Genomic DNA, 25,504 nt, shown 5'->3' with positions numbered 1-25,504 from the left:
GGCATGATTTGTGTCCCTCGCCAATGATATATATTGTATATCCTTATGATCCTACACTATATTCCACTCCATGCTGAAGATATCCAAGCTCTTTCTCTTTTGTATTCATTCTGGAGTCTCATATAAACTATTATTATGCTACATTAATATCCTCTTGATCTATCACTTATGTCATTACCGAAGGTATATTGGTTCGATTATACAACATATGGAAGTCCTTTATCTAAGGCTCCAATGGCTATTTTCCACTTGTTTTTTCCCCTCTTCATTAGTATAATGTCCTACACCGTTTGTAATGTATTTGATACTTTCTCTGTGTCTACTTTTTGTGCCTATGCAGAGGTCGGATTGTTCCTATAGGTGTATACAATATGCTACACACCTTATCATTTGTGCAACTGGTGTTACTACATAATTTTTCTTTCTAAAATGTCCCTCCTACGATTTGTTTTCTTTTTGCTTCCCTTTATTGATGCCCTAATCAAAATTGTATGCAAATTATCATATGGTCAGGTTTTGCCCTCTCCGCGTCAACATTTTTCCACACTGGTTCACACTTGACCGGCCCCTTGCTGTGAAATTTTAACTGGCACTGGATTTCACATTTGTCTCAGATTCGCTGTCGTTTGAGTTGTACAGAGTGCGGCGGCACCCCTTGTTATTTTGTGACTCCTGTTTCAGTCTCATATTGGGGAGTGTTCGCCTTTTCTAGCAATGGAAGTTCTTTTCTGCTCTGCAGTACCACAAACGAAAACACGTATTACTTCTTATTTGTACTCACAGTGCTTTTTATCGATAATGTATTTCAGAAACTACAGCATTTGACATAGGTCTTTCTCTATTTTTCCACCACAATCTAACGGAGGTTGATATTTTACAAGAGACGGAGCCCTTCCCCGTTTTTTGGAACGGTGCTCTACGATTAGTAAGCTTTCCTTTAAGCCATTATTTACAGCATGCTTTGCAGCCCCTTATCTGCACGTTTTTCATGTGTTTTCTTTTCTTTTGGATTGCACGTTTCACACTAATAGTGTAGCATGATGCTTCTGCGTGCTTGTAGTGTCATTCGGTTCATTTGATGCAGCAGCAGTTAGTAGTCTCAGTAATAATATGTTCGTTCATGAATGAAAAGGCTGTGGTGTCAAACGGCCATGTATATGTGTGCCTTCTTTAGCTTCTGTCACATAAAAGAGCAGGGCACAGTCTAGATCGGGTGAATGATGCTTACTGAAGGATTTCACATGAGCAAGAATTAAAGTTTGTAAAGACCGACTAAGTGAGACTTGGAAAAAACAGAAGGTTGTAGTGCCATTAGGTAGTGGTCATTAACAGCAAATGTAATGGGGTTCCTCAGAACTAGAGGGATAAGAATGTCGAAGTCTGAGGACAGAATCCAGTGCAATACATATTAAGAAAGCACTAGATATTTAGAGTGTTTGACTCTACAATAAAAGGCCATATTGGAAGAAATAACCGGAAGCCACTTATTAGGCTCAAATATTGCCAATTTCATTTAATGCAGACACTCCTTCAGTACCTAGCTGCAAGTTATTTCTGATTTGTATCGATCTCGAGATGTCATTTATTCTTGGAGAATGCACTTCAGTGACATTTTTTTTAAGGATTTTTTAAGGACACCTGTTACGAACAGCTATGCATTTATGATCCAATTTCAGCGCTTTCATGCCTTCTCTGGCTAGGTCACCTTCAGTGCACAAGCACACTGGTCCAAATTCTAAATGTGTTTCTGTTTAATATTCAGGGATAGTGACGTGTTTTCAATATGGTAACACAGCAGCAGCTCACTAGTTTTACTGCAAATAATCTCTGTGACCCCCTCCCATTTCTCTGTTTTAATCTAAAAGAAATTTTTTATGGATGTTGCATTAAACATAAACACAACATTTATCTGCAAAATGTATAGAATAGAATCCCACACATCACCTACATTAAAAAATAAATTCAAGTAAAACAATATTTAAAACAATTTCTCTAAGAATTATTCAAGGTCATCAGGGCAAGACTCCCACCCGAAAAGCTGGTGCCCTTGGCCAGAGCCCACTTTGCCCATGCCTTTTAAGGTCTCGGATGCTATTTCTGGAATTCAAGGATCCAGTTTGCCCCATTTAATTATTTCCATAGTGCTTTGAACATTAGCTAAGCTATGAAGAACGGATTTACTCTGCATACTTTATAGACTCTGCAAAGGTAGAATAATTTGTTAACAATTTTAAAGACGTACTTTTCGAAACAAAACCTATCAGACTTTTTTATTTACCCATGATAAACAAGGATCCGGTCTTTGATAAAATGAAGTATTTTTTCAAAGTATTCTTGGTATCTCATGTTTATGACTTGGCCTCTGTGGGTGAAAAAAGAAAAACCTTAAATATTTTAACATTACACTTTGTGTGTGCAAATATTGACAAATTCAAAAGAGAAGTGCAAAAGTGAGAGAAATTGAAAAGTAAAAGATTTAACTCACAATTGTCTAAGTACGAAGGACAATTCACACTACAACAAAAAAAAAAACAATAATAAAACATCCACATAAGATAATCTTATACAAGATAATTACACATTGCACCATTACTTAATTTGCAAAACACCAGTGGGTGCATTTAAGAGACTATCCAGTTAAGCAAGGGGGACCCCAACGGACAGATAGAGGGTGGGAGAAACGGGGTATAGAAATCACTGTATAATAAAGAACAAAACCCACCCTCTCATATATACGGATGGGCCTAAAACATAGGTCCCTGCGTCAAGAAACACTAGATTTGAACTGACACCACAAACTAAATAACACTAGATATTAAACAATACAAAGGATTACAAAATAAAGCTATATGCAATGATATACATATCTGATTTGTTTTATTCTTTTTTTCATAAACATACAATACAAAATTTGAGTGATCGGATTCTTTTTGTACTTTTTTTTATAGTGAGAATAAATAAGTGAAATTCAATAGATAAGAGACACAATACACAGTATTGATGAATCAAAAATGGCAACATGTCCCACTCCACATTCAACACACACATACCCACAATCATTCAGAACAGGTCAATTAATATAAAACACTCAAAATGGCAAGATTCCATTACAAAGGTCGTATGGGAGATGAACAAATATGTCATCCAGGTGGAACAAACACAGTTAAATGGAATGCTAAGGTGCCAAAAATACGGGCGCCAACGCGCGTTTCGGTGTCGGACCCAGCCCGGGGTCACACCTTCATCAGGGCGCAGGTTTGATAAGCAGGGGGGGACATGAGCGATACGTGTTTGAATTGAGACGTGAGCTCTTGCAATAAAGGATTAAAATTACGTCGATGAGAAGAGCGAGTGACTCAATTTAATGGTTCATCTCTGGACCAAGGAGGTCAGACATCAGATTTTCGGACAAAGTGCTCATGTACACTCAGGACGGATTATAGCTAGTAATAGTCAGATGGGGAGATTCAGATATAAGCTCAAGCTTAGAATTGCTTGCGATGGGTGCTGGTTAATCTGTCTTAGAGGTACGCGACCATAACATCTTGGTTGGAGATAGATTAATGTTCGATCATCAGAACATTTTCAGCAAACCCAGGTAGGTATGAAGATACCATTACATGGCAAGCGCTTCTGGCTACAAATCGTCTCAGGTTTGCTAGAGCAGAATCATACGTTCGTCAGGATGTTGTAAATTGAAACGACGATGTGATTAAGCATTTACTAAAGACATGAATTCTCTTTCCTTAGAACATGTCTCTTACGTTATGTTGACTAAAGTCTGGACTCCATTTTGTATTGTCATGTCTCCACGTGCTCAACACGAGAAGAGTCCTATCTTCGTGTTAGTTGCTCTTGCAATCTGCCTAGTAACAGTCTATAAATAGCTCCTTTGTCCGTCTGGCGCATGCCCAGACTTGACCACATCTGTTATCAGTTAGTCCTTACTTGACCATGTTTTCGCGGGCTCAAGGAGTGTGTCAACTCCGCCCACATATTGATTCTGTATTGAAAATGTCCATAAAAGGCAATATTCCTTGCTTCATGTTGTATCCACCCACTTATGAGCCCCTCTGTTGTGTATAAAAGGGGACCGTGTACGCAAGTTCTGTGTGCTACTCTATGCAATACTGAAGGGTGTTGTATGGATTGTAGGACCACCCTTAAGGGTTAATAAACTTTGTCTTTGTACTTTGCAGTTTCCGTGCCAACTTCCTTATAGATTCCATTGCAGGAGAGCGAACCCTTGTGTCCTGCGGGCCTAGCTGGGGCCTGTATTCATCAATTGGCGCCCGTCACGTGGGGCTCATCGACGACTCGGATGCTCGAAGGACTGGTCGTGACGAAGGTGAGGAATTTGGCCGGGGATGTGATCACTGCCAGAGGCACTTTTAGTCCTGGCATCCCGAGGTTTTCTTCCTTCCCTTCCGAGCTGACCATCTGGGTGGCGCCGGTCCTCGACTGAGACCTCTTCTGTCGGTCCTGCCGTGACAGCCGTTTGGGCGAATTTTGGAGCTTGGCAGTTGGAATCTGGACACTCTTGATTGGTAAGAACCGCTGTACGGTACTTGCTCCGAGTTTTTGAAGCCTGGTTTGGCTATTTGAGTTTGATTTGTGATGACCGGTCATTACTTGTATTGGTTATTGTGAGAATATATGCGTTGCAACACATATAGGCAGGTAATGTGGAGATATTTCTCCGGAGCTGTGTAACTTTGAACGGCACAACGTTTAAGTGCCATTTTTTTTGATAATACTGCATATTTTGCATTATTTTTGAGCATGCCTGCTTTTAGCGCACTCCGTAAGTGGTGCTGCTGCTTTGGAAACCGTTTAAACCTCGAGGAATCTGCTCCAGCTCCCCCAGAGGGGACTCCTAATAGGGATATGTATGTGAAGCATGGTCTTTCTTCCATAATGTACAGCACAGTATGGAGGAGATATACCAGAAAGGATCCTGAGTTACGATGGCCTTTGTATGGATCATTTGATATGCGTAAGATTGAGTATGTGGAACAGTGTATGTGTAAACGGCGAGCTCGGCAAGACATGTTTGAATGTGTGCGATTATGGGTGAAGGAAGTGCGTGAGCGAGAGAAACGTGAGAAAGCGCTGTTTGATAAAGAGCAACGGAAGAATGATCATGTGCGAGCACAGGAAGCGAAGCGTCGGGAGGAAAGAGAACAGACGGAGAGACAAGAGAAAGAGCGTAGGCTGCAAGTCTCGGGTCAATATGCTGTCCGTCAGTCACTTTATCCTGTCCTTACTAATCTTGACGATGATTTTTATTTACTAGATCGCTCTCCGCCCCCTTATGTTGGCGCATCTGCCCCGAGGTCACAGGATTCTGGATCGGCGTCGGGTAAGGTAGACACGCGGTCCATGTTATCGGTTGACCGAATGGGTGAGCTTCGGCAAGTTTCCTATCGTGCACTTAAGGGCAAGTTATCACTCGCTGAATTGTTGGACTCTTGGGAAACGTGGCAGGATAGAGAGAAGTTGTATTTTTTGGGCCACTTTTCTGATGAAGTGATTACTGTCTTTCGGAAATATTCCAACGTTTTTGAGCCTGATGAGGTGGTATTAGATGCTAAAGCATTGCGTAATGGTGTTTTTTCTCCCTCTAAGGCGCCTGATGCGGTTCGACGGCTGTTTGCATTACGGGACGCGGCGAGTGACCTTAAAGAGAGGGCGCGCCAAAAAGCGGAGGAGGAAAAGCAGTCGGATTCGCGTACCGGTGATGGCCAATCACCCACCTCCCACTCAGATAAGAGCGAACTAGTGCATGCTAAACCAATGCGAGAGGCGGCACCCTTGTACGTTCCTCCTAAGGGAGCGGGAACTAGTGCGGACATTACCTCCGCTGATGCTAAGGGATATTTTGTGTACAATTGGGTTTATACTCCTTGGCATAGGTCTGATGTTATGGCATTAAAAAATGCATTGCCTGATCCCCGCAAGAATCCAGCGGCTTTTTACGAAGAAGTCGAGGGGGCCTTGAATTCTTGCACTATGACCTTAGCAGATATAGATCTGTTCTTTGGGCTTATTTTACCACCGGATATGTGGCGATCCGTGCGGAAGGTGGACGATGTTGCCGCTTTTAAGGCTCGGTGGTCTGAGCTTGAGGATGAGGATAGGGAGAGGAAGCCCGCGCAGAAACCACCTCAGATTATCTTAGATCTCCCTGCTGCTATTCTGACTAAGTTGAAAACAATCATTCCCCCTAAAAAGATTGACTGGAACATGTTAGCCTCGTGTAAGCAGAAAGTCGATGAATCAGTTGCAGATTTCTTTACGCGCTTTGAGGAGACGTTTCATGATTTTAGTGGTCAGTCACTTACGGATGATACGGGTCGACACCTCTTTGCTGATAAATATGTGGCGAATTTATTACCGGCAATAGCAGCCCGTCTAAAAGCGAGTGAAAGTTCTTGGTCCACCGCGTCCCCGACAGCCCTCCTGACTATAGCTCAGTATTATGAGCGTCAGGAGCAAGAGGCGAAGGGGCAGGAGGAGAAGAAATCGAAAGATTTAAAAACGAAGGTGATGTTAGCGCAAGTGTATGGTCCGCCCCGTCGGGGTGTCAATAGAGGAAGGGGAGGATTTTATGGTCCTCCCTCGGGCCGATCTGATTTGAATAGGAATCAGTGTGCGTATTGTAAACAATCGGGACACTGGGCCAGAGATTGCCCGGCGTTGTATGCTTCGCGTCAGGGACATAATCAGGGTGGCCCGAGAGGTAGAGGAGGTTTCTCGAATTTTAGAGGGAATTCTAACGATCACGCTCGTTTTGACCCTGCCGGGCAGCAACGAGATAGGCCTAATGTTTTCGATCGACAAAACCAGTATCAAGTGTCGGGGATTGACCGCTCTGGGTACCATGATTCTCAGCATGCATAGGAATGCGTTGGATGGGGGTTAGAATCAGTTGAGGTGCCGGTTGATCAGAAGGGTCCTTACGTATCAGCTGAGGTTTTGGGTTCTACTGATCAGTTCCTAGTAGATACAGGAGCGACTCGTAGTGCGCTGTCTAAACAATTGGTTCCGAGGGCTCCCCCATCTGGCTTAATGGTTACATCGGTAGGGTTTGACGGTACACTCTCCCAAAGCCCTCTTTCTCGACCCCTCACATTTCAGGTTGATTCTTTTTCTGCACCCTGTCCGTTTTTGCTTGCCCCGAACACGCCGGGACAACATTATGGGTCTTGATATGCTAAAGCACTTCAGAGCTACGATCCGCTGCTCCCCTGCTGGAGTGCGGGTGATATTAAATGATAATTACCCTCGGTCTGAACGGATGTGTGTGGTTGCAGAGGATGCTGTGTTAGCGACCCTCCCGCGTACTTTGTGGGCCACTTCGGATACCGATGTGGGACAGATGGTGATTCCGCCTGTTCACATTTGTGTCCAGGAGGGGGCGGTGTTACCACGCCTCCCACAGTATCGTATTTCCCAGGAGGGGTAGGAGGCTCTTATACAGATTGTGCAGGATTTGATTAAAGTGGGAGTAGTGGAGGAAGTTCCCTACAACGTCTGTAATAGTCCGATTCTACCCATTTTGAAAAAGGATACGGATGCCAAAGTTTATCGGTTTATAATTGATTTGAGAGAAGTAAACAAGATCGTGATACCTCAGTATCCAGTGGTTTCTGATATCACGACGTTGCTTACTTTGGTCCCGCCTACGGCGACCACGTTTTCAGTTATTGATTTGAAAAATGCCTTCTTTTCGATTCCTATTCATCCCGATAGCCGATACCTTTTTGGTTTCACTCTAAATAATAGGTCTTATCGATTTTGTAGAATCCCTCAGGGCTACACAGAAAGCCCTAGCATTTACAGTCAGGCTTTGAAAAGACAATTGGATTCCTTTGTTCTGCCCGAGGGTGTCGCCCTCATTCAATATGTCGATGACATCTTGCTGGCGGCCGACACTCCGGAGTTGTGTGAGAAGAGTACGTTATCCTTGCTTTCCTTTTTGGCATCCCACAATCACAAAGTATCTCGGAAGAAATTGCAGTTCTGTAGACCAAAGGTGACTTATCTGGGTCACCTTTTTTCTAAGAAGGGGCGTGCACTCACACCAGATCGTATCCAAGTAATTTTGGACACGCCAGCGCCTTCCACGCAGAAGGACGTGCGTGCATTTTTTGGGTCTTGTTTCTTTTTGTAGGCAATGGATATTAGGGTTCTCACACATAGCCAAGCCATTATTAGCCCTTTTGACAAAAGACACACCTATTCCGCTTCCTTGGTCAAATGAGTGTGACGCTGCTTTCCAGCAATTACGACAGGCCCTTTGTTCAGCACCAGTGTTAGGGACCCCTGATTATACAAAACCTTTTTCGCTGTATGTGCATGAGAAAGATGGATGTGCATTATCAGTTTTAGTGCAGATGCACGGCGACAAGCAGCGCCCTTGTGCATATTTTTCGGCTGTACTTGATCCTGTTGCCCGAGCATTGCCTGGTTGTTTTCGCTCGGTTGCGGCGACAGCTGTGTCAATACGCCAAAGCGAGGGAATTGTGTTATCTCATAAGTTGTTGGTATTAGTCCCCCATGCTGTTGATGCCCTGCTTAATCAGACAAAGACGCAGCATTTGACCAGTGCCCGTTTAACGGGATATGAGCTGACGCTTTTGGCTCCTCATATTACGTTAAAGAGGTGTGTAACGTTAAATCCGGCCACATTGTTGCCGTTCCCCGAGACTCAGTCTGAAGCACGGAAAGCACATGATTGTATTCTTGTGACTGAGGAACAAACAAAGGGTCGTATTGATCTCCAGGATACGCCCTTTCCAGATGTAGATGGAGAACTGTGGGTGGACGGATCATGCCTGAAGCTACCAGATGGTACGACTTCAGCAGCGTATGCAATTACCACACTGCAAACAATAGTGGAGACAGCACGCATACCACAGAAATCAGCTCAAGCAGCGGAACTGATAGCATTAACACGAGCATGTGAGCTCAGTACAGGATTGTGTGTGAATGTTTATACAGATAGCCGTTATGCCTTCGGAGTAGCGCACAATTTCGGCCTGCTCTGGAAGGAGAGAGGGTTTCTAAGGTCGCATGGAGTACAAATAATGCATGGAGAGTTAGTTCACAACCTTTTAACTGCATTGACATATCCGAGGAAAATTGCTATCATTAAATGTAGTGCCCATAAGAAAGTAGTTGATAAGGTAAATGCGTTAGCAGACCGGGTGGCACGGGAGACTGCGACGCAGCCCGGTGCTACTGCCATGTATGTAGTGAAGTCGCAGGTAGAAAGATGGCACGACGCGAAGGGAGAATTGCGAGAAATACAGAGGACCGCTTCTGATAAAGAACGGGAGCAATGGTCCAGTGAGGGAGAATTGGATGATGAGGGTTGTTGGAGAAATAAGCAGATGGATAGATGGAAGTTACCCACAGCTTTTGTACAACCTATGGTTCAGATGGCACATGGGCTAGCACATGTTGGAGCTTCCGCAATTGTAAAATTGCTTACCCAAGTCTGGGAGCATCCAGAGATTGCTAGCACGGCAAAGAGGGTGGTGCAGACCTGTATGATTTGCTTGAGGTACAACCCGGGAAAGGGTACTCGAACTCCAGCAGGAGGATTTGCGACACCTACTGCACCCTTTGAGGTTTTGCAGATGGATTACATCCAGCTTGAGCGCTGTAACAATTTGAAGTATGTTCTAGTAGTGGTATGTGCCTTTAGTAAATGGGTTGAGGCATACCCTACGAAAGACAATACTGCAATGACTACCGCCAAGATGCTATTGAAGGAGTTCTTCCCTCGATATGGCGTTTGTAGACTGCTGTGGAGTGATAACGGACCCCACTTTATAGCGGATGTTATAAAGTATGTTCTGAAGGGTCTGGGCATCACCCCGAAGTTTCACGCAGTGTTTCACCCTCAGTCTGCAGGACTAGTCGAGAAGTATAATGGTACACTGAAGCTCAAGATCGCTAAAATCCAAGCTTCGACGTCTTTGACTTGGCCAGATGCTTTACCGCTGGCATTGTTGTCAATTAGATCGGTACCGCACTCTCGAACCGGTCTTACACCGTACGAGATTGTCTTTGGACGCCCAATGAATATTTGGGGTCCACCAAAACCTAAGACTGTGTATGATGTACCTTGTGTAATGATGAATGATTATCTGGCACAGTTAACGGATAACTTGGTTTCTATTCATCAACAGGTCCGGGAGGCGCTCCCTGATCGGTCCACCGGTGAAGGACATAGTCTCCGGCCTGGCGACTATGTCATGGTGAAGATTTTTGACAGGACGAACAGCTTGGAGCCGAGATGGGTTGGTCCTGAGCAAGTCCTACTTGCAACGAGGACGGCTGTGCAGGTTTCCAACCGAAAGAATTGGATTCAATCCCTGCACTGTCGCAAAGTACCGCCCGGATTGGTGGAGCCTGCTGTATTAACCGATCAACGAGAAATCCTGGCTGCAGAGAAAGGCCGTGCTGGGGAACCGAACGATACTGAGGAGCTCTTTCCGGACCACGCGACTCCTGGAGGAAAGCGATATCATCTCAGGCCAAGGAAGTGAATTCTTCAGTACCGGGACATGTTGTCAGAACGACCCTTGGGTTAGTGAAACGGAGAGCCAATGAGGCAAGGGGGGGGGATCAGCCCTGCATTAGTGTAGCGACACCCGTCTTGGCCCGCTGGTGAAGAAATCGACCGCTGCCCAAGGGGAAGAGTTCTGACAAACCTTTTAGTTTCAGGAAGGTATTGATTCTTTATTCTGGCATGGAGAAAAAGAAAATCCTTTGTGCATCAGGTTTTATGCTTACTGTAGCTATTGTTGGGATAACCACATGGTTTGTGGAGGATGTGACTCCTGCTCGAAAGTTACTTGTGTTGACTACTCCAGTGCCTGAGGAGCACTATTTTTATACACTACCGTACCAGGAGTTGAAGCATCGTCAGTCTTATTTGAATAACACTTTCATCCAGATGTTGCATCACACCCACGTTGCCACGAATGCTACGAACTGTTGGATATGTGGTATGATGCCAGCTCATCAGAAGAAAGGAGGAACGCCATTCATACCTCTTCCTTTCTCTCATAACGGCTCCTGTAGAGCATGGTACACTTTGCTTTTTGCCACCCGGAAACCCACAGTGGGACGATTACTCTTCAGACTCAATAAAGAATGTCATCAGGATAAAGATGGATATCCGCAAGCGAATGGGACAATTTGGGAATGGGAAGAGTATCGACCAGACAATGAATCGATTCCCTACATTTTCACGAACACCAGAGACACTGTGGGGAAAGACAGATTTGTGATTCAAGTGGCACAAGCTCAAGCGGACCTGTGTGTCCAGAGTGTGGGTTATATTCCTATTGGTGTTAGTGATTGCATTACCATATTAAATATCGACGGGTTGAATAACAGTACCTTTTTAGCGTCTCATAATACATACTTCGTATGTGGAAATAAAGGTTATTACCGTTTGCCAGCCGGTTGGTCCGGAGTATGTTATGTGGCATTTCTATTGCCCCCTGTATTCTTGGCACCTGCATCTTATCATAAGGATTTGAAGTTGTTAAATAATGTGACTGTAAATAGGTACAAACGCAATCTATCAATTGATGATGTGGATCAGACTGACACTAGTCTGCAACAGTATATTGATTTTAATTTAGGATTGTTTTTCTTTGTTGGAGCTGCCCTAAATAGTAGGAAAGTTCGAAGGTTAACAAGAGTGGTAGAGGCTGTGACAAATCAAACCGCTGCTGCTCTTGGGAATCTTACGGAAGAATTACAGATTACTAGAATTGTTGCATTACAGAATCGTATGGTGCTAGATGTTATGTTAGCCGACCGAGGTGGAGCTTGTAAAATTATCGGAAGTAGTTGTTGTGTGTTTATCCCTGACCACACGCCGTCAGTCTATAATGCAATCAACAGGTTGCATAAAATTGCAGCCGAAATCCATACAGAAAACGGCACTTGGTCCTTTTCTGGATGGTTTTGGGCATTGATCACTGCTTAGGGGTGGAAGGTCTTAACTGGTCTCTGTATTATTGTAGCAGTTCTGTTTTCTTGTTGCATTTGTGTTCAATGTGGTCCCTTGCTCTGTTCCTTATGTGTATCATTCTGTATTCCCGATAAGAAAGCTATTGCAGATGTCACTTACCAGAAACATTTAGCTAAAGAAGTAGAAGAAATGATGACAATTGACATATACGATGATTATTCTAACAAACCGGATGTCTTCAGTAAATGCTGAAAGGGTCGTCTGTAGTAAATTGAAACGACGATGTGATTAAGCATTTACTAAAGACATGAATTCTCTTTCCTTAGAACATGTCTCTTACGTTATGTTGACTAAAGTCTGGACTCCATTTTGTATTGTCATGTCTCCACGTGCTCAACACGAGAAGAGTCCTATCTTCGTGTTAGTTGCTCTTGCAATCTGCCTAGTAACAGTCTATAAATAGCTCCTTTGTCCGTCTGGCGCATGCTCAGACTTGACCACATCTGTTATCAGTTAGTCCTTACTTGACCATGTTTTCGCGGGCTAAAGGAGTGTGTCAACTCCGCCCACATATTGATTCTGTATTGAAAATGTCCATAAAAGGCAATATTCCTTGCTTCATGTTGTATCCACCCACTTATGAGCCCCTCTGTTGTGTATAAAAGGGGACCGTGTACGCAAGTTCTGTGTGCTACTCTATGCAATACTGAAGGGTGTTGTATGGATTGTAGGACCACCCTTAAGGGTTAATAAACTTTGTCTTTGTACTTTGCAGTTTCCGTGCCAACTTCCTTATAGATTCCATTGCAGGAGAGCGAACCCGTGTGTCCTGCGGGCCTAGCTGGGGCCTGTATTCATCAAGGATACAGCCAGGTTAGCGTCTTAATATCTAGTGTTATTTAGTTTGTGGTGTCAGTTCAAATCTAGTGTTTCTTGACGCAGGGACCTATGTTTTAGGCCCATCCGTATATATGAGAGGGTGGGTTTTGTTCTTTATTATACAGTGCATTTAAGAGACTAGTCACCCACTGGCTCTGGATAGGCAACCGTGACACCACTAGTCACAGAATCACACAGTAGTCCGGCCATGGTGGAACCCAGTGTACCACACGCAACAGAAGATCTGCTGCTACCTGGAGTGCAAGCTGAGGGTCACGACCACAAAACTCCAATAAAAAGCAGTCGTAAAGCCAACAGATGTAGGTTTAAAAGGCTAAATCCTGCAGAGTAAAGCCAAAATAGAAAAAACATAAGCATTGGCATAGCCAATAGGTCTTGCCTCTGGGACCTTATGAGTGTTCAGCCAGAGCTATTGGCTTTCCTAATGTGCCTAAGCTATATTGTAGGGTAGTGTGGCTTGTGTGCAGCATGTTGCACAGTTATAATACAAGAGTGTTATAAGCATTTATGTTACCTTATTTATAAATAAGATGATATTATGTATAACTGAACGACTATTAAAAAAGAGAACATGAAAGTAGCGCTTCATTGGCAAACTTTGTAAAGTGGAGCTAATGAGTGTGGTTGTGAATAATACCAATCAGTCCACTTTGCAGCCAGTCTATCTCGCTTTATTTAATTCATTTATTTTTCGGATTTTGAATCTTTTTTCCTCTCCCTCCCTGAGGATGCATTGTGGAATAGAACAATTTCAGAAAAAGACGACATTTCCAGCAAAAGTGTTTTTCTTTTTTGGATCCTTTTCACAGGAGAACAAATAAAGGAAAGGAGAGGAAGAGAGTGTAAGAGCCATTTCTTAAAGTCACGGTTTTCAGCAAGTGAGGAGGAGCGAGACAGACAGAAAGAGAGGGTCTAAGAGGTAGAACAAGAGAGATGGGGGCAGAGCAGGAGAAGTGAACACTGACTGTACTTGTCTTCTCTGGGCAAGAAGGGAAAGACAGACTCCTTTTCCTTCTCTGCCCGTTCCCGATCGGCCGAGCCTTATCCCTAGGACTTGGCTATTTCTGCCATCCTAGGACATATTTCTAAAATAAAAAAGTTGGGGAACGGGTTGCATTAAATAAAAGAAGTAGGGGCACGCTGGGGTGGGGGAGATTTGCAGTGCGAGGTCGCTTTGCTGTGAGAAACCCACAGCTGTGTGTGCTTGTTTGGTGGGGGAGGGCTCCGAGCGCGAGGAGGGAAGCCACAAACAAACAGGTAGTGATGGAAGCAAAAGTGAAGGCTGTCCTAATATCGATATGTCTGAAACATAAAATTCGACTAGCACTGCAGAAGTTGTATGCAAAACTTGTATTTGTCTCACGATGAAAAAATAATCGGTTACGTTGACTGGCACATGCCTCCCTGATGCCCGCTCCCATATTTCACTACACCCCTCCGCCAACTCTGAATAGTATCTTTCACATGGAGTATGTCTCGATTATAGGTATTATATAACCCTTCCCATGACAACATGCGCACACCTGAATAAGTACAAAGAAAATTGTGTTGAAAGAACTCACCTGCTCCAAATATTATCAAAAGGAAGTACGAAATATTTTCGTGCAACAAGGGCGACTATCACTGCACTGGTCACGTAGGTAGACCGCAGGCGCAAACGGAGACAAATATTGTGTACAGACAAGTCCTAGTCGTTTGCCACGAAGGGAACGATGATTATCGGTGTACACAGAGAAACTCAATTGCCAGCAAGTTATTTAGAAGGTTTTAACAAGAATAAACAACATAACATTACATAACATTAAGTAATTCAATATCTCAAAAGCAAAACGCTGGAGGGGTCCCAAATATGACAACATAAAGTATATATGCATGCTGGTCTCCTTTGTGGGGGAGCAGTGACATGGAGACCAGAGCAAGCAGACAGCAGAATTAACTTTTCCACGCTTTACCTGACACTTTGATTGGCGTCACTGCCGAATGCTTGGGCGGGCATATTTAAGAAACCAGAGTGGCGCACCAGGCAGGCAGAAAGGCTGGGAGTGAGGTGGAATCTGAGCGCGGGAGTGCCCGAGATTGCATGAACGTGACAGTGCCAAGCATGTGTGTGGGAGAGAGATATAAAAATCTAGTATCCAATTTCATTGCCTTACTCCACGATGAGCTGACACACTGCCCAGTGTCCTGAGTCTGCGGTGCAACCAGAGTACACGTGCCCTTCGGGATCACTTCGAAATGCAGCTCGGAACGGCTGTCAAAAACACCTCTCACCCAAAACAAGCAAAAGCAAAAGAACAGCACATTGCCTGTAACCTGACCCACGAGGAATGCAGCTGCCACCCTGCGTGCCGCTGCTCGCTCCCGAGAGCAAAACGCTGTGGGAGTGACACATTGGAAAGGAGGTGGGACATGCACCCGCCTTTGGCCATTTGCGTGCTTTCATTATTTAAAGACACACGCAAAGGCCAATTCAATGTATGGGAGGAGTCAGAACAACAGGGAGAAGTTTAGAGTGATAACAAGAAGCCTCCCATAGAGCAGCGCATGCGCGCTGCGCTAGGCTCGACCTAAAAAATGAGTACTGTATTGAAAGACAAAAGAACAATTGATTGGAATACTACCCTGGGCGAAAGCCAGTGGTCAAACTTATTACAAGCATTCCTTCCGTCACCTTTTGTGTGTGTGATGTAACGGCCTAAGTGAATAGTCCCAGACGTGAGTGATATGCTCACTGTGCCACTGGAACCAAGCTACACATGATTAAAAAGCCCTAATCAGAGAAAAGATGGCATGGGGTTGCTTGTGTTCCCATTTCGAGATGAATTGTCAGTGAGGGCTGGATTGTTCCTACTGGAGTATGACCAAGACTCATTTGCATATATCTGCGGCTAGTCTGAGGTGGCATGGTGGACAAAAGAACGATGGGTTAGAATGCTACCTGAGGGCTTGCCAGTGGTTAGACTTAATCAAGGCATTCCTCCGATCACCTTCTGCATGTTTGAAGCAAATTAAATTCACACACCAGCTTCCACAAACAAGCCACATATCATGTTGCAGCTACTGTCTAACAAAAGATCTACAGAAAGCCAATCGGCAAAACTTAACCGAGAAACAAATGGACCAGTGAGTGGAGTCACTAGACCGCCCATTCTATCAAAGGCAAAGCATGGAAAACATGAAAGCCAATGGCTGAAGAGCGCTGACGCAAAGCACACATCTGCAAATCTGAATGCACTTTTTAAATGGAATGATAACATGAGTAATTCTTTTACCTAATGTACAATTGGTAAGATCCAGCAGAACTTCTCTCATAAGGTGTACTGAAGGAAGCTGATTTGCATCAGAATGAGGGTGTTAAGGGCACATTTAGGTCGCAAGGAGACATTAACAGTGGCACAGCTTGAGCTATTTTAATGAACAACCATGTATTAGAGGCTTCTGATGACCTGTGTGTGTTGGGTGTGCACCCAATCTGTTGTAGAGTATTCTCAGTGTCAATGTTCTCTATTTTGTACATTTCATGCATGGATTTGAGGGGTTGATTTAGGATCAATAGGTATTTTTTGTACTTGTAATTGCTCTTATGCCGCATAAACATATGGCAGAAGGACCTATTCCTAGCTTGAAAATTCCACAGGGTTCTTCGCAAGTCACCTCCTGGATCCATAGGCTTTGCTTACTATAATAATAATAATAATATATAGTGCAAACAAGCACAGAACAATCTTCCCCCGTCTTGGTCTAAGCCATGTTGCAAACTCAACCGGAGAAATTCAAACACTTGCCACTATGAAACCACACATGCTCAGCCAGTCATTAACGGATACCTTCGTCATGGACATGCGTTTCCTTCATGGAAATTACCTGATTTTGCTCAAATTAATTATTCCGTGATTTAAGTGGGTGGTACCAATTGTGGAAGAGAGAGGTGGCTTACTAAGAAAAAGGTTTTATTCAAAGCTTAGCACTACAGAGCATATGCCACAATCTAACTTGTGTCTAAGTGATTGAGCAATATCTTTTATCCTCATTATATCATCTTCAAAAAGATGAACAGCTAAATTTGACCCTAATGAGGTTCGTACCAGTATGCGGCTGGCCAGCAGCTCCACACGCTGATCTTTCTTATGAACTTTGAAATAAGCCACAAGGACAACAAACACATGATATCTAAGCATGCACTTCAGTTCTCTCCAGTCCTCACCAACTGTAGGCATCACTGCTCGACCACGGGTTATAAAATGTATTGTGTCCGAAAATGAGAAAGCTTCCACAACTCCATCTAGTGCAGGGTTCTGAAACTGAAACATGTAACTGACGTTTCTAAATAAATGCAACGTATTAATACTGAAAATTTCAGCACTGATATGGTGAAAATCATGGCAAACACAAAAAGTGCAGGTGTGCTTCCACATAAGTAACAAGCATTAGCAAAGCAAATACATCTGGCTACTTCGCACGTGAAAGTGTATCTTCATCAATTAAAGTGTAGATGGATGTGGTTGTATATATCGATTAAAGAATGAATGCAAGAATGGGCAAACTTGGTCAAAAAGAGGACCAAAGCACAGAAGGGGTATTACTAGCATTTTGAAGATTCAAGTAGAGCCCAGCATCTTTGTAATAAGCAGGGAGGAGGGCTTTCAACCTCTGAATTTTATCGCTCCGTAAACCTAAAATCTAGGCTGGGCATATCTAGCGCATTTGAATTCAAACAAAACATTTCTTCGATACATGTGAACGTTTGGGCTCCAGGAAAAGAGAGATCAAGAGGCTTGTCTCAAAAGAGGCTTTTGTCTTTTCTGTAGCCACCAGAATATTTTCTACAGACTTCGAGAGGTGAGGCAGCACTGAAAGCAGCTTCAAGCAAGGCATCAGGGGTGATGTCCGATTCGGTGATAAAGATAATCGTGCTGGCACCTTCGATGGCAGTGACGATCATGGAACCAGTGCAAGGCCGCAGAATTTGAGGATGCAGTATGATGCCATCTTGGAGCCATGCGGTGGAGCCACCGGAATAACCAAGCCCGCTTGATTTGGAGAATCCTGGGAAACTAGTCCATGGGTTGAAGTACAGTCCTGAAGATGTTCGAAATGGCCTTTGGAAAGGCCCTGAACTGTGACAATTAGCAGATGGGGAAGTTCTATACGAGTTTCGTAAGAACTGGTATTGACTTCAAAGAGGACAAAGAAGAGACTAGCATCTGTAAACGGCACCACCAGCTGTCTCTATATTCCCTGTCAGGAGACCTAGATAAAATAGTGGTGAGGGACTATCTGATGCGCCCTGAAGGGCCAAAACCAAAAACACTTCAGCTTCTCGCTAGTTGATAGCATTTTGGGTGCCTGTAAGTGTAGGAAGATCAAGGTCACACCACAGGCACCACATACAGATGTCATGAAGACAAACAGGGACATCTTGTTTCAACAACCTTAACAGGAATTGAAACCCAGAGGCATTGTGCATTGACCCTTGACCTAAATCGATGTTGATTAAACATTGAGAAGTCCAGTAACCATTGAAGATCTCCAGACTGCACTGGTAAGGCTTGGGAAAATAGGAAATGAAGCCCAAAATCAAGGTGGCAGCATATATAAACCGGTTTCATCACATTCTGCGCAACCCAATGACTAGAGTTGTGTTGACACCACTGTTGTGCGACTACTGGAGAAAGTTTACAGACCCAGTCTGGTGCCTGGGGATATATTTATAAGTGGACAAATTTGGAGGAAGAATTATCCATCAGGCTGCCCACAATATGATTAAAATAATATTGTCACATCACTATCAATGCATGTTCAGATTTAAATTCTTCAGTGCCAACCTTGATATGCACCATCTGTTCGATATATTGACAGCATGATCAAGTTTCTATCTGGAGTGGAAAAGCGGGTGTCAAAAGGAGACCTGGAAGGCGATACAAAGTGTTCACATGTGACTCAGATTAATTCAGGTGTTTCTTCCATCATTTTGTTGAAGTAGACACCATATGCGAAGCCCTAGGTAAGCTCAGATGTGGGTCCTGTGCTCACTGTGCCACAGGAATCAAGCTAAACTTCACTAAAGGAGATTAGGTAGGCTGAAACCGGTCTGGGATTGCGTATGCTATCATCTGCAGGGGACCGATTTATGTATGGCTAGTCTCTCACTTCAGTGGCATAGTGGGCTAAAAACAATGGAATGGAATGCTTCCAACAGTTTTTTCCAGTGACTGAGATTAATATAACCATTCCTTCTAAGAATGTGTTATTTATTGCAGTTGATGTATGCCCACACATGGGTCCCGTGCTCACTGTGCCACAGCTAGACCTCAAGCTGGCCAACTAGACAAATACCAGTCTACGGTCGCTAATGTTCCTATCAGCAGGAGATGTGGCCTGGCAGTTTTGGCTGCACTGTTCCTATTGGAGCAGGACCGGCAGACAACCTGCATATGGCTGTTCTCCATCTAGAGTGCCATTTTGTGAGAAATATGATACTCTGGAATACAGTCCCGAGTGTTCGCTAGCAACTGATATTAACTCTAGCATTCCTTTCATCATTTTGTTGTACGTTGGCTACATGCCACATCTGCATAAACACTCATTAATTCTTAGTGCGGCACCAGGCTGGCACCATCAATCAATGATCATCACTGCATGTTCAAATGTGTCCCATCACCTATTAATCCTCAGTAAATATCCAGATGCCACTATGAATGAGAAATAATTAGTGAATGTTATTTCTATCAACCTTACAAAATTCTAAATGCATGGTACTTCAGATTTGCCCCACTGTTCACTAACCCTTAGTGAATGTTCGTATTTGCCTGTTTAATAACTAAGCTTTAATTAATATGTGCACCATAACCCAGCAGTCCTTATCACATGTTCAGATGAGCTGCATCATTCTAAAATCCTTCCTGCATGTTCAGGTTTGCAGAATGGCTCATAAATCTTAAATGATTGTTCAGATTGGCTTCATCAATCAGTAATCCTCTATACATACCCGCAATTGCAGCGTCATTCAGTAATAATCAGTGTCGAATGATATTTGCATCATCAATTTAAGGTGATGACAATGCTTGAAAGGTCATCAGGTGAATGATGCTGCAATAGGTCATCATACAAAGCAGTATTCTAGCAAGCTTAACGTTGCCGGTTGTTAGTGATGCAGGAATAAGAAAACAGAATGTTTGTTTCCTCTGTATTGGATATCCCTTTAATAGTGGCGTAAAAATTAGGCACATTTTCTTTTCTTTCATGATTATTACATTAATGAAGAGGAGTTGCACTGGGGACATTCCTATTCCAAGATGGCCGACAGACAGGATTGGAAGCAGCTGTAGGCTTTGGCAGTGGCTAAGGCAACCAGAGTAGTCTCAATAAGTGAGGCTCTGTTGCGCACTCTGCCTGGCTGCCATGTTTTTTCTGTAGCAACAGAGGCATCCTGGAGTTCCCCTCTTGAAAGTGCGTCACATTAGGGCAGAGGGACGCACAAATGAGACCAGGGGGGGTGGAATCAGCCCAGCTTGGTTTTGCCATGCCTTCATCATCGACCACATGGCTGTGCACCCTTGCAGTTTCTTACGGTATACAACCGTCAGCGTGATCGACAGCTCCAACTCCTGACGGCTGTTGTGTGGGCTGGTTTAAAATTTGAATGACATTAGCAACAGTCACTGGATCTAACCCAATGCTGCTCTCTTTATGTATATTACACAATCAGTCAGCTAGAACCATGTCAGCCAGACATACCACATAAGAGATAGCGGGTTTCATTTTAGAAGCAGAAAACCTATCGGTTATCAAAGGAGTAAAGAATAATACCAAACGTCTTGCAGTCACATTTCTACAGAGATGCAATCTTATAAAGATTAATTAACCATGCAGCATACATACCTGATAAGATTGATATGGTTGTTAAAACCCCTACTGAGACTTCGAGCTGGCATTTGGTCTAACCACAGCACGGGGTGGTCCGGGTCAGATAACCTACAAAAACACACGTTAACAAAATAAAGGCGCACATTTTACAAAAACATAATTTCTTTTAAAAACTGTTTTCAGACAATGTAAAAGTTAAAGAGAAATAGCGCATTTTTGGCTGAATAAAAATGTTTTGAACAAATGAATGCTTTAAATATGTCTAAAATGCTTGCAGACACATAGATGGTTTTCTTCAGGAAGTGGATTTTTTTTCACATCACAATTATCTTAATCCTTAATGACTGCATGGAGTTTCCACCTCGAGGAAAGTGGTGGGTGTCTGCTGACTCCGTTGCATTATTTTTTCACTTGGGTGACAACGTATACCTTGACCGCGTTGACCGTATAAACACGGTCAAGGCCATTAAGTCCTGCTTTTAATTTGTACACGGGATTTGCATGTAATTCGGGGATTGGAGAAGAGTGCAGCATAAATGTGGCGGAGAAAGTGGACACTAATATTAAAAGCACAACATGTCTCTCGTGGGTATCACTGTTACTTGTACTGCAACTGATGGAGCAAGGTGTCGTATTAAAAAGAAACTTGCTTGTATGCAATCCTCTCGAATAACCTGTAACATTATAACCAACCTGTTTGTGAGTATTAACTTTGCATCACATTTTACATATTGTATCTAGGGAAAGCTTTTCTATGTGCTTTACTAATCAGTAACCCGATTGTCCTTAAAATGGCAGCGGGAACTCTTCTGCGTATGCGTCTACTACATCTACGTAGTATGACGTCTCCTGTAGCTTGGTGGGATATCTTTGCAGCTGCGCAATAGCTTTCAACATGGCTGCTCGAAAACCTCGCATTAACGCACATGCCGTGTTGAAACCAACCTATGCAAGTTTACTAAGCCATTAATGCAAAGAATATATTAAGTAAATGGGGTTAGAGTAGAAGTAAGTGGTATACAGCGAATTCATGTAAATTTGTATTCTAACATGTTCTTCTCTGACTTTATTAATAGCTCGTTTTTGGGCTTGGAGGGTGACCGATGTCCCTATCCTTTGCGACAACTACGCATGCGTGCAACCTCCTTGTTCGGAAACTAATGATATCATTGAATGGATGCCAATCCATGTGCCCAGCAAGGACATGGGAAGATCAACTTCTGACCCTACGAGAGGAAGAAGCCAAAACATTGTATTATAGATTTATCAATCCACATATGAAATGCTTGTCGGAATAAAGCTTGTAGGTATTAAAATGAAGGGGAGGGGAATTAAACAATATAACTAAAGAAAGGTTTTGCACTTAGTATGGTGTGATGTCCTCACCCCACTGTCTGGCCCAATTAAATTGAGGGGTGTACATAGAATTGAAACATTTGGGGGTGGATCATACATTTGAATTGGTATAACAGAGGTAAGGTCTAGTTAGTTAGACACACATGACCCACTTGATGTCGATGCTATGCTGAGATGCTGCCCGATTTTGCTGCAATCTGATTGAAGAATCCAACACTAGGGAAAGATCGCGGAACAACCGCGGAGGCACATCTAGGAAGGGGTCCGGACGAGCCCGAGCCGGAGAGAGTAGCCGGAGAGAGTAGCACCAGAGAGGGGTGTAACGCTGGTGTTAGACTAGAAGAGATCACCTTCCTGGTCCTAAACCTGTCCTGAATCCTTGTTACTCTGATGTCTAGGTCCTCACACCATTCTAGGTAAATATAGCTCTGTGGGGTTATGTTATGTATTTGCTCTCTATACTTTCTCTCCTCAGGTACTGTCATCACAAGAATTTAATTAATGTGAATTGAATTATAAGCTAACTGTACTACTTTTACCTGATGGAGGATTGTGGTGTATCTACTTGTATTTTTATTTGACTCACCAAATTATTAATTCAGATAAATCTTTGAAACTCCTCCTGAGTCTGTGGTTCTTTGAATAAAAGTTAAATGTATTGTTATTACTATTATCATTTCCTCCCTATTCTAATCTAGTACTAGATCTTTCGACAACGTACATTTACTTAAGAGACAGGATTGGTAAGAATACTAGTGTAAAGGTTCCCTAGGGTAAATCAAAATTCATGCCCAGCGAATATTTGCTAGCTCATTGAGTGTATGAATGTATATGGGCCCCAATGAGTGTTGTGTGTATGTACGTGTAGAGCTGGTAAACTCCGCTGCATCACAACGCACAGTACAAGAAGCGCAATTTCATATATGTTTAGTAAACTGTAGTTGCAATATGCACATATTGTGAAGGGATTGTAGTGCTCTATCCATGTTATTTGTAGTAACGTATGCATGAACAAGTGTGAAGAGGGTGCCTTGACTAATTTAAAGCAAGTTCCATTCAAGCACGCTCCTCCCTATTTAAGAAGAGGGAATGCAAGCGCGCGGTCAGTAAGATTACCCAGCTGCCTGTTGCACTACCGATGCTTGGGCGAAAGTAGCGCGATTTTGCACATTTTTAAAAAAGGAAACAGTTTTTAGCTGCACTATTGTTTTTACGTTTTAACATTGGGCAATCAATTATAGACCCCTGCTACGCACCTGCACTTCATCTGGCCAAAGTGAGCTGGTGTACTCCGCCTGTTAGAGCGGGTCACCGAGCACACGCAATCTTGGTCAGCACACTAGTTGTTCCATTCAAGTACGCTCCTCCCTATTTAAGGAGAGAGAATGCAAGCGTGCAGCGGGCGTGCCAAAGGCAAGCCCCTCTGCGCCCATCCACACACCGCCCGTGCTCAGCACCAGCCATGCTGTCAGGCAGAAATATTGCCCCACTGGGGATGTCATCCTTAGTTATACTAAGGAACAACTCATTTCCATAGGTGAGCAAGGGGACAGGGGCAACAATGGTGAGGAGCTGAGAAAAGTTGGGGTAGTCCATACATCAGATAATATCAAATGTGGTTTACTTAATGTCAGATCTCTGATCAAGCATCACCAGGAGATTTTTATCCTGTTAGAATGTTATAAATGGATGCACTGTTTTTAACCGAAACATGGACACGAGCTGAGACTGATGTCGAGCTAGGCCTACCCTGCCCCCCAGGCTATAAAGCCTTCATAAACCATGGTTAATTGGGAGAGGAGGAGGAGTGGGAGTGATCTATAAAGATAAGTGGAATATTGCCCCTATAAATGTTGACGAAGTGGAGGGTACTGAACTCTTAGGGTTCTCCCTTAAGGATGCTAAAGGACAACTGTATTCTGGCATAGTTTGCTATAGACCCTCTGGAGGAACGCGCCCCCAGTATCAAGTATTGATTGACATCTTTTATAATATGTCAATCACCCATTCCAAATTGATAATTTTGGGAGAATTCAATCTCTGGGAAAATGGGAATTTAGGCCCGGCATTGAGAGAGCTACTGCAAGCATGTGAGAACCTAAACATGCAACAATTAGTGTCGCACCCAACACATCACTGAGGCCATGTTCTAGACCTAATATTTGCAAATCACAAGGAAGTAGAGGTGGTAGAGATAATGCCTCTATGTTGGACTGATCACTTTTTGATAACATTTTTGCTAATGCCTCCCAGAGTGAGTAACAAAAATACTTATTCTGGAAACAATCGACAGGGAAGGGAACGGGCTAAACTGCTTAAAATTAAACAATCCCCGCTATTTACTGAAAAGAACTCTATTGATGCCAACAAATCGGTGGATGAAAATTATTTTAATTTTTGTTGTCAGATAAACTATACTCTTGACCAACTGGCACCAGTAAAAATAGGGATAAAATATCAGCCCCATGGTACAATGAGGAATTAAAGATGCAAAGAAAAATTTGCAAACAAGCAAAAAGGAAGTGGAGGAAATTTTATGAGGAGAAGGACAAAATAGCCATGAAAATAGCACTGGGTATATACAAAGAAACAATTGCTAAGGCAAAAGCCATATATTATGCAAAAACTATCCTACAGGCGCCTAATAGTGCTAGAACTTTATTCAATATAGTAAATGGTCTCTCTAAACCAGAGTGTGTGAAAAATAAAACCATAGCCACGCAAGATCTATGTGATGACCTTGCTGTGTACTTTGAAGAGAAGATTAAGAAAATCATTGATAGGAGACTAGGATGGACAATGTAAATGGTTCCTCTGAAATAATAACGATGGGGAAACAGGAAAAGGGAGTAGACAAAGATAAACAGGCAACTCTGGATCAATTCCAGATTCCCACAGAGGAAATGTTTCATAAACTAGCTGTAAGTGTCTCCTCTGGATTACCTATGGACCCTCTTCCGCACAGGATGTGGAGACAATTAAACCAAGAGCTCTTTCCTCAGCTCCACCAAATTTGCTGCCAAAGCTTAAGTAGTGGAACGGTCCCAGCTTGTTGGAAGCAGGCAATGGTGACACCCCTACTGAAGAAAGCTACACTTGATCCCTTATGTCCGTCTAACTATAGGCCTATCTCCTTGTTGGCCTATCCAGTCAAACATTTGGAGCAGTTAGTTAGTCAAACCCTTTCACAGTATCTAGAAGACAATCATCTACTAGATGAGGCTCAATTTGGGTTTCGCCCGGAACATGGAATTGAAACTGCCTTAGTGACAGTCCTAGATGAACTTATAGTGCGAGCTGACACCGGTCAATCGGTAATACTGGTGTTACTGGATATGTCAGCCGCATTCGACACGGTTAGTCATAGGATTCTGTTAA

The 25,504-nt window shown here is 43.3% G+C and overlaps 1 protein-coding gene across 5 annotated transcripts in view; it reads right to left on the bottom strand.

Moving 5' to 3' along the window:
- Positions 1–25,504, bottom strand: part of TTC13 (tetratricopeptide repeat domain 13) — a 1,316,170-nt gene that overhangs the window by 539,340 nt on the left and 751,326 nt on the right. For all 5 annotated transcript variants that reach the window (XM_085612046.1, XM_085612047.1, XM_085612049.1 and 2 more), the window contains exons 15-16: positions 20,786–20,878; positions 2,279–2,362 (exon numbers count right to left, since the gene is read on the bottom strand). In XM_085612046.1, the coding sequence (XP_085468172.1) occupies positions 2,279–2,362; positions 20,786–20,878 (177 nt within the window). The remainder of the gene's footprint in view (positions 1–2,278; positions 2,363–20,785; positions 20,879–25,504) is intronic.

Source organism: Triturus cristatus, chromosome 6 (genome assembly GCF_964204655.1).
Source record: "Triturus cristatus chromosome 6, aTriCri1.1, whole genome shotgun sequence".
NCBI lineage: Eukaryota > Metazoa > Chordata > Amphibia > Caudata > Salamandridae > Triturus > Triturus cristatus.
Note: the sequence above shows the minus strand (reverse complement) of the source record. Positions and strands in the feature narration are given on the sequence as shown.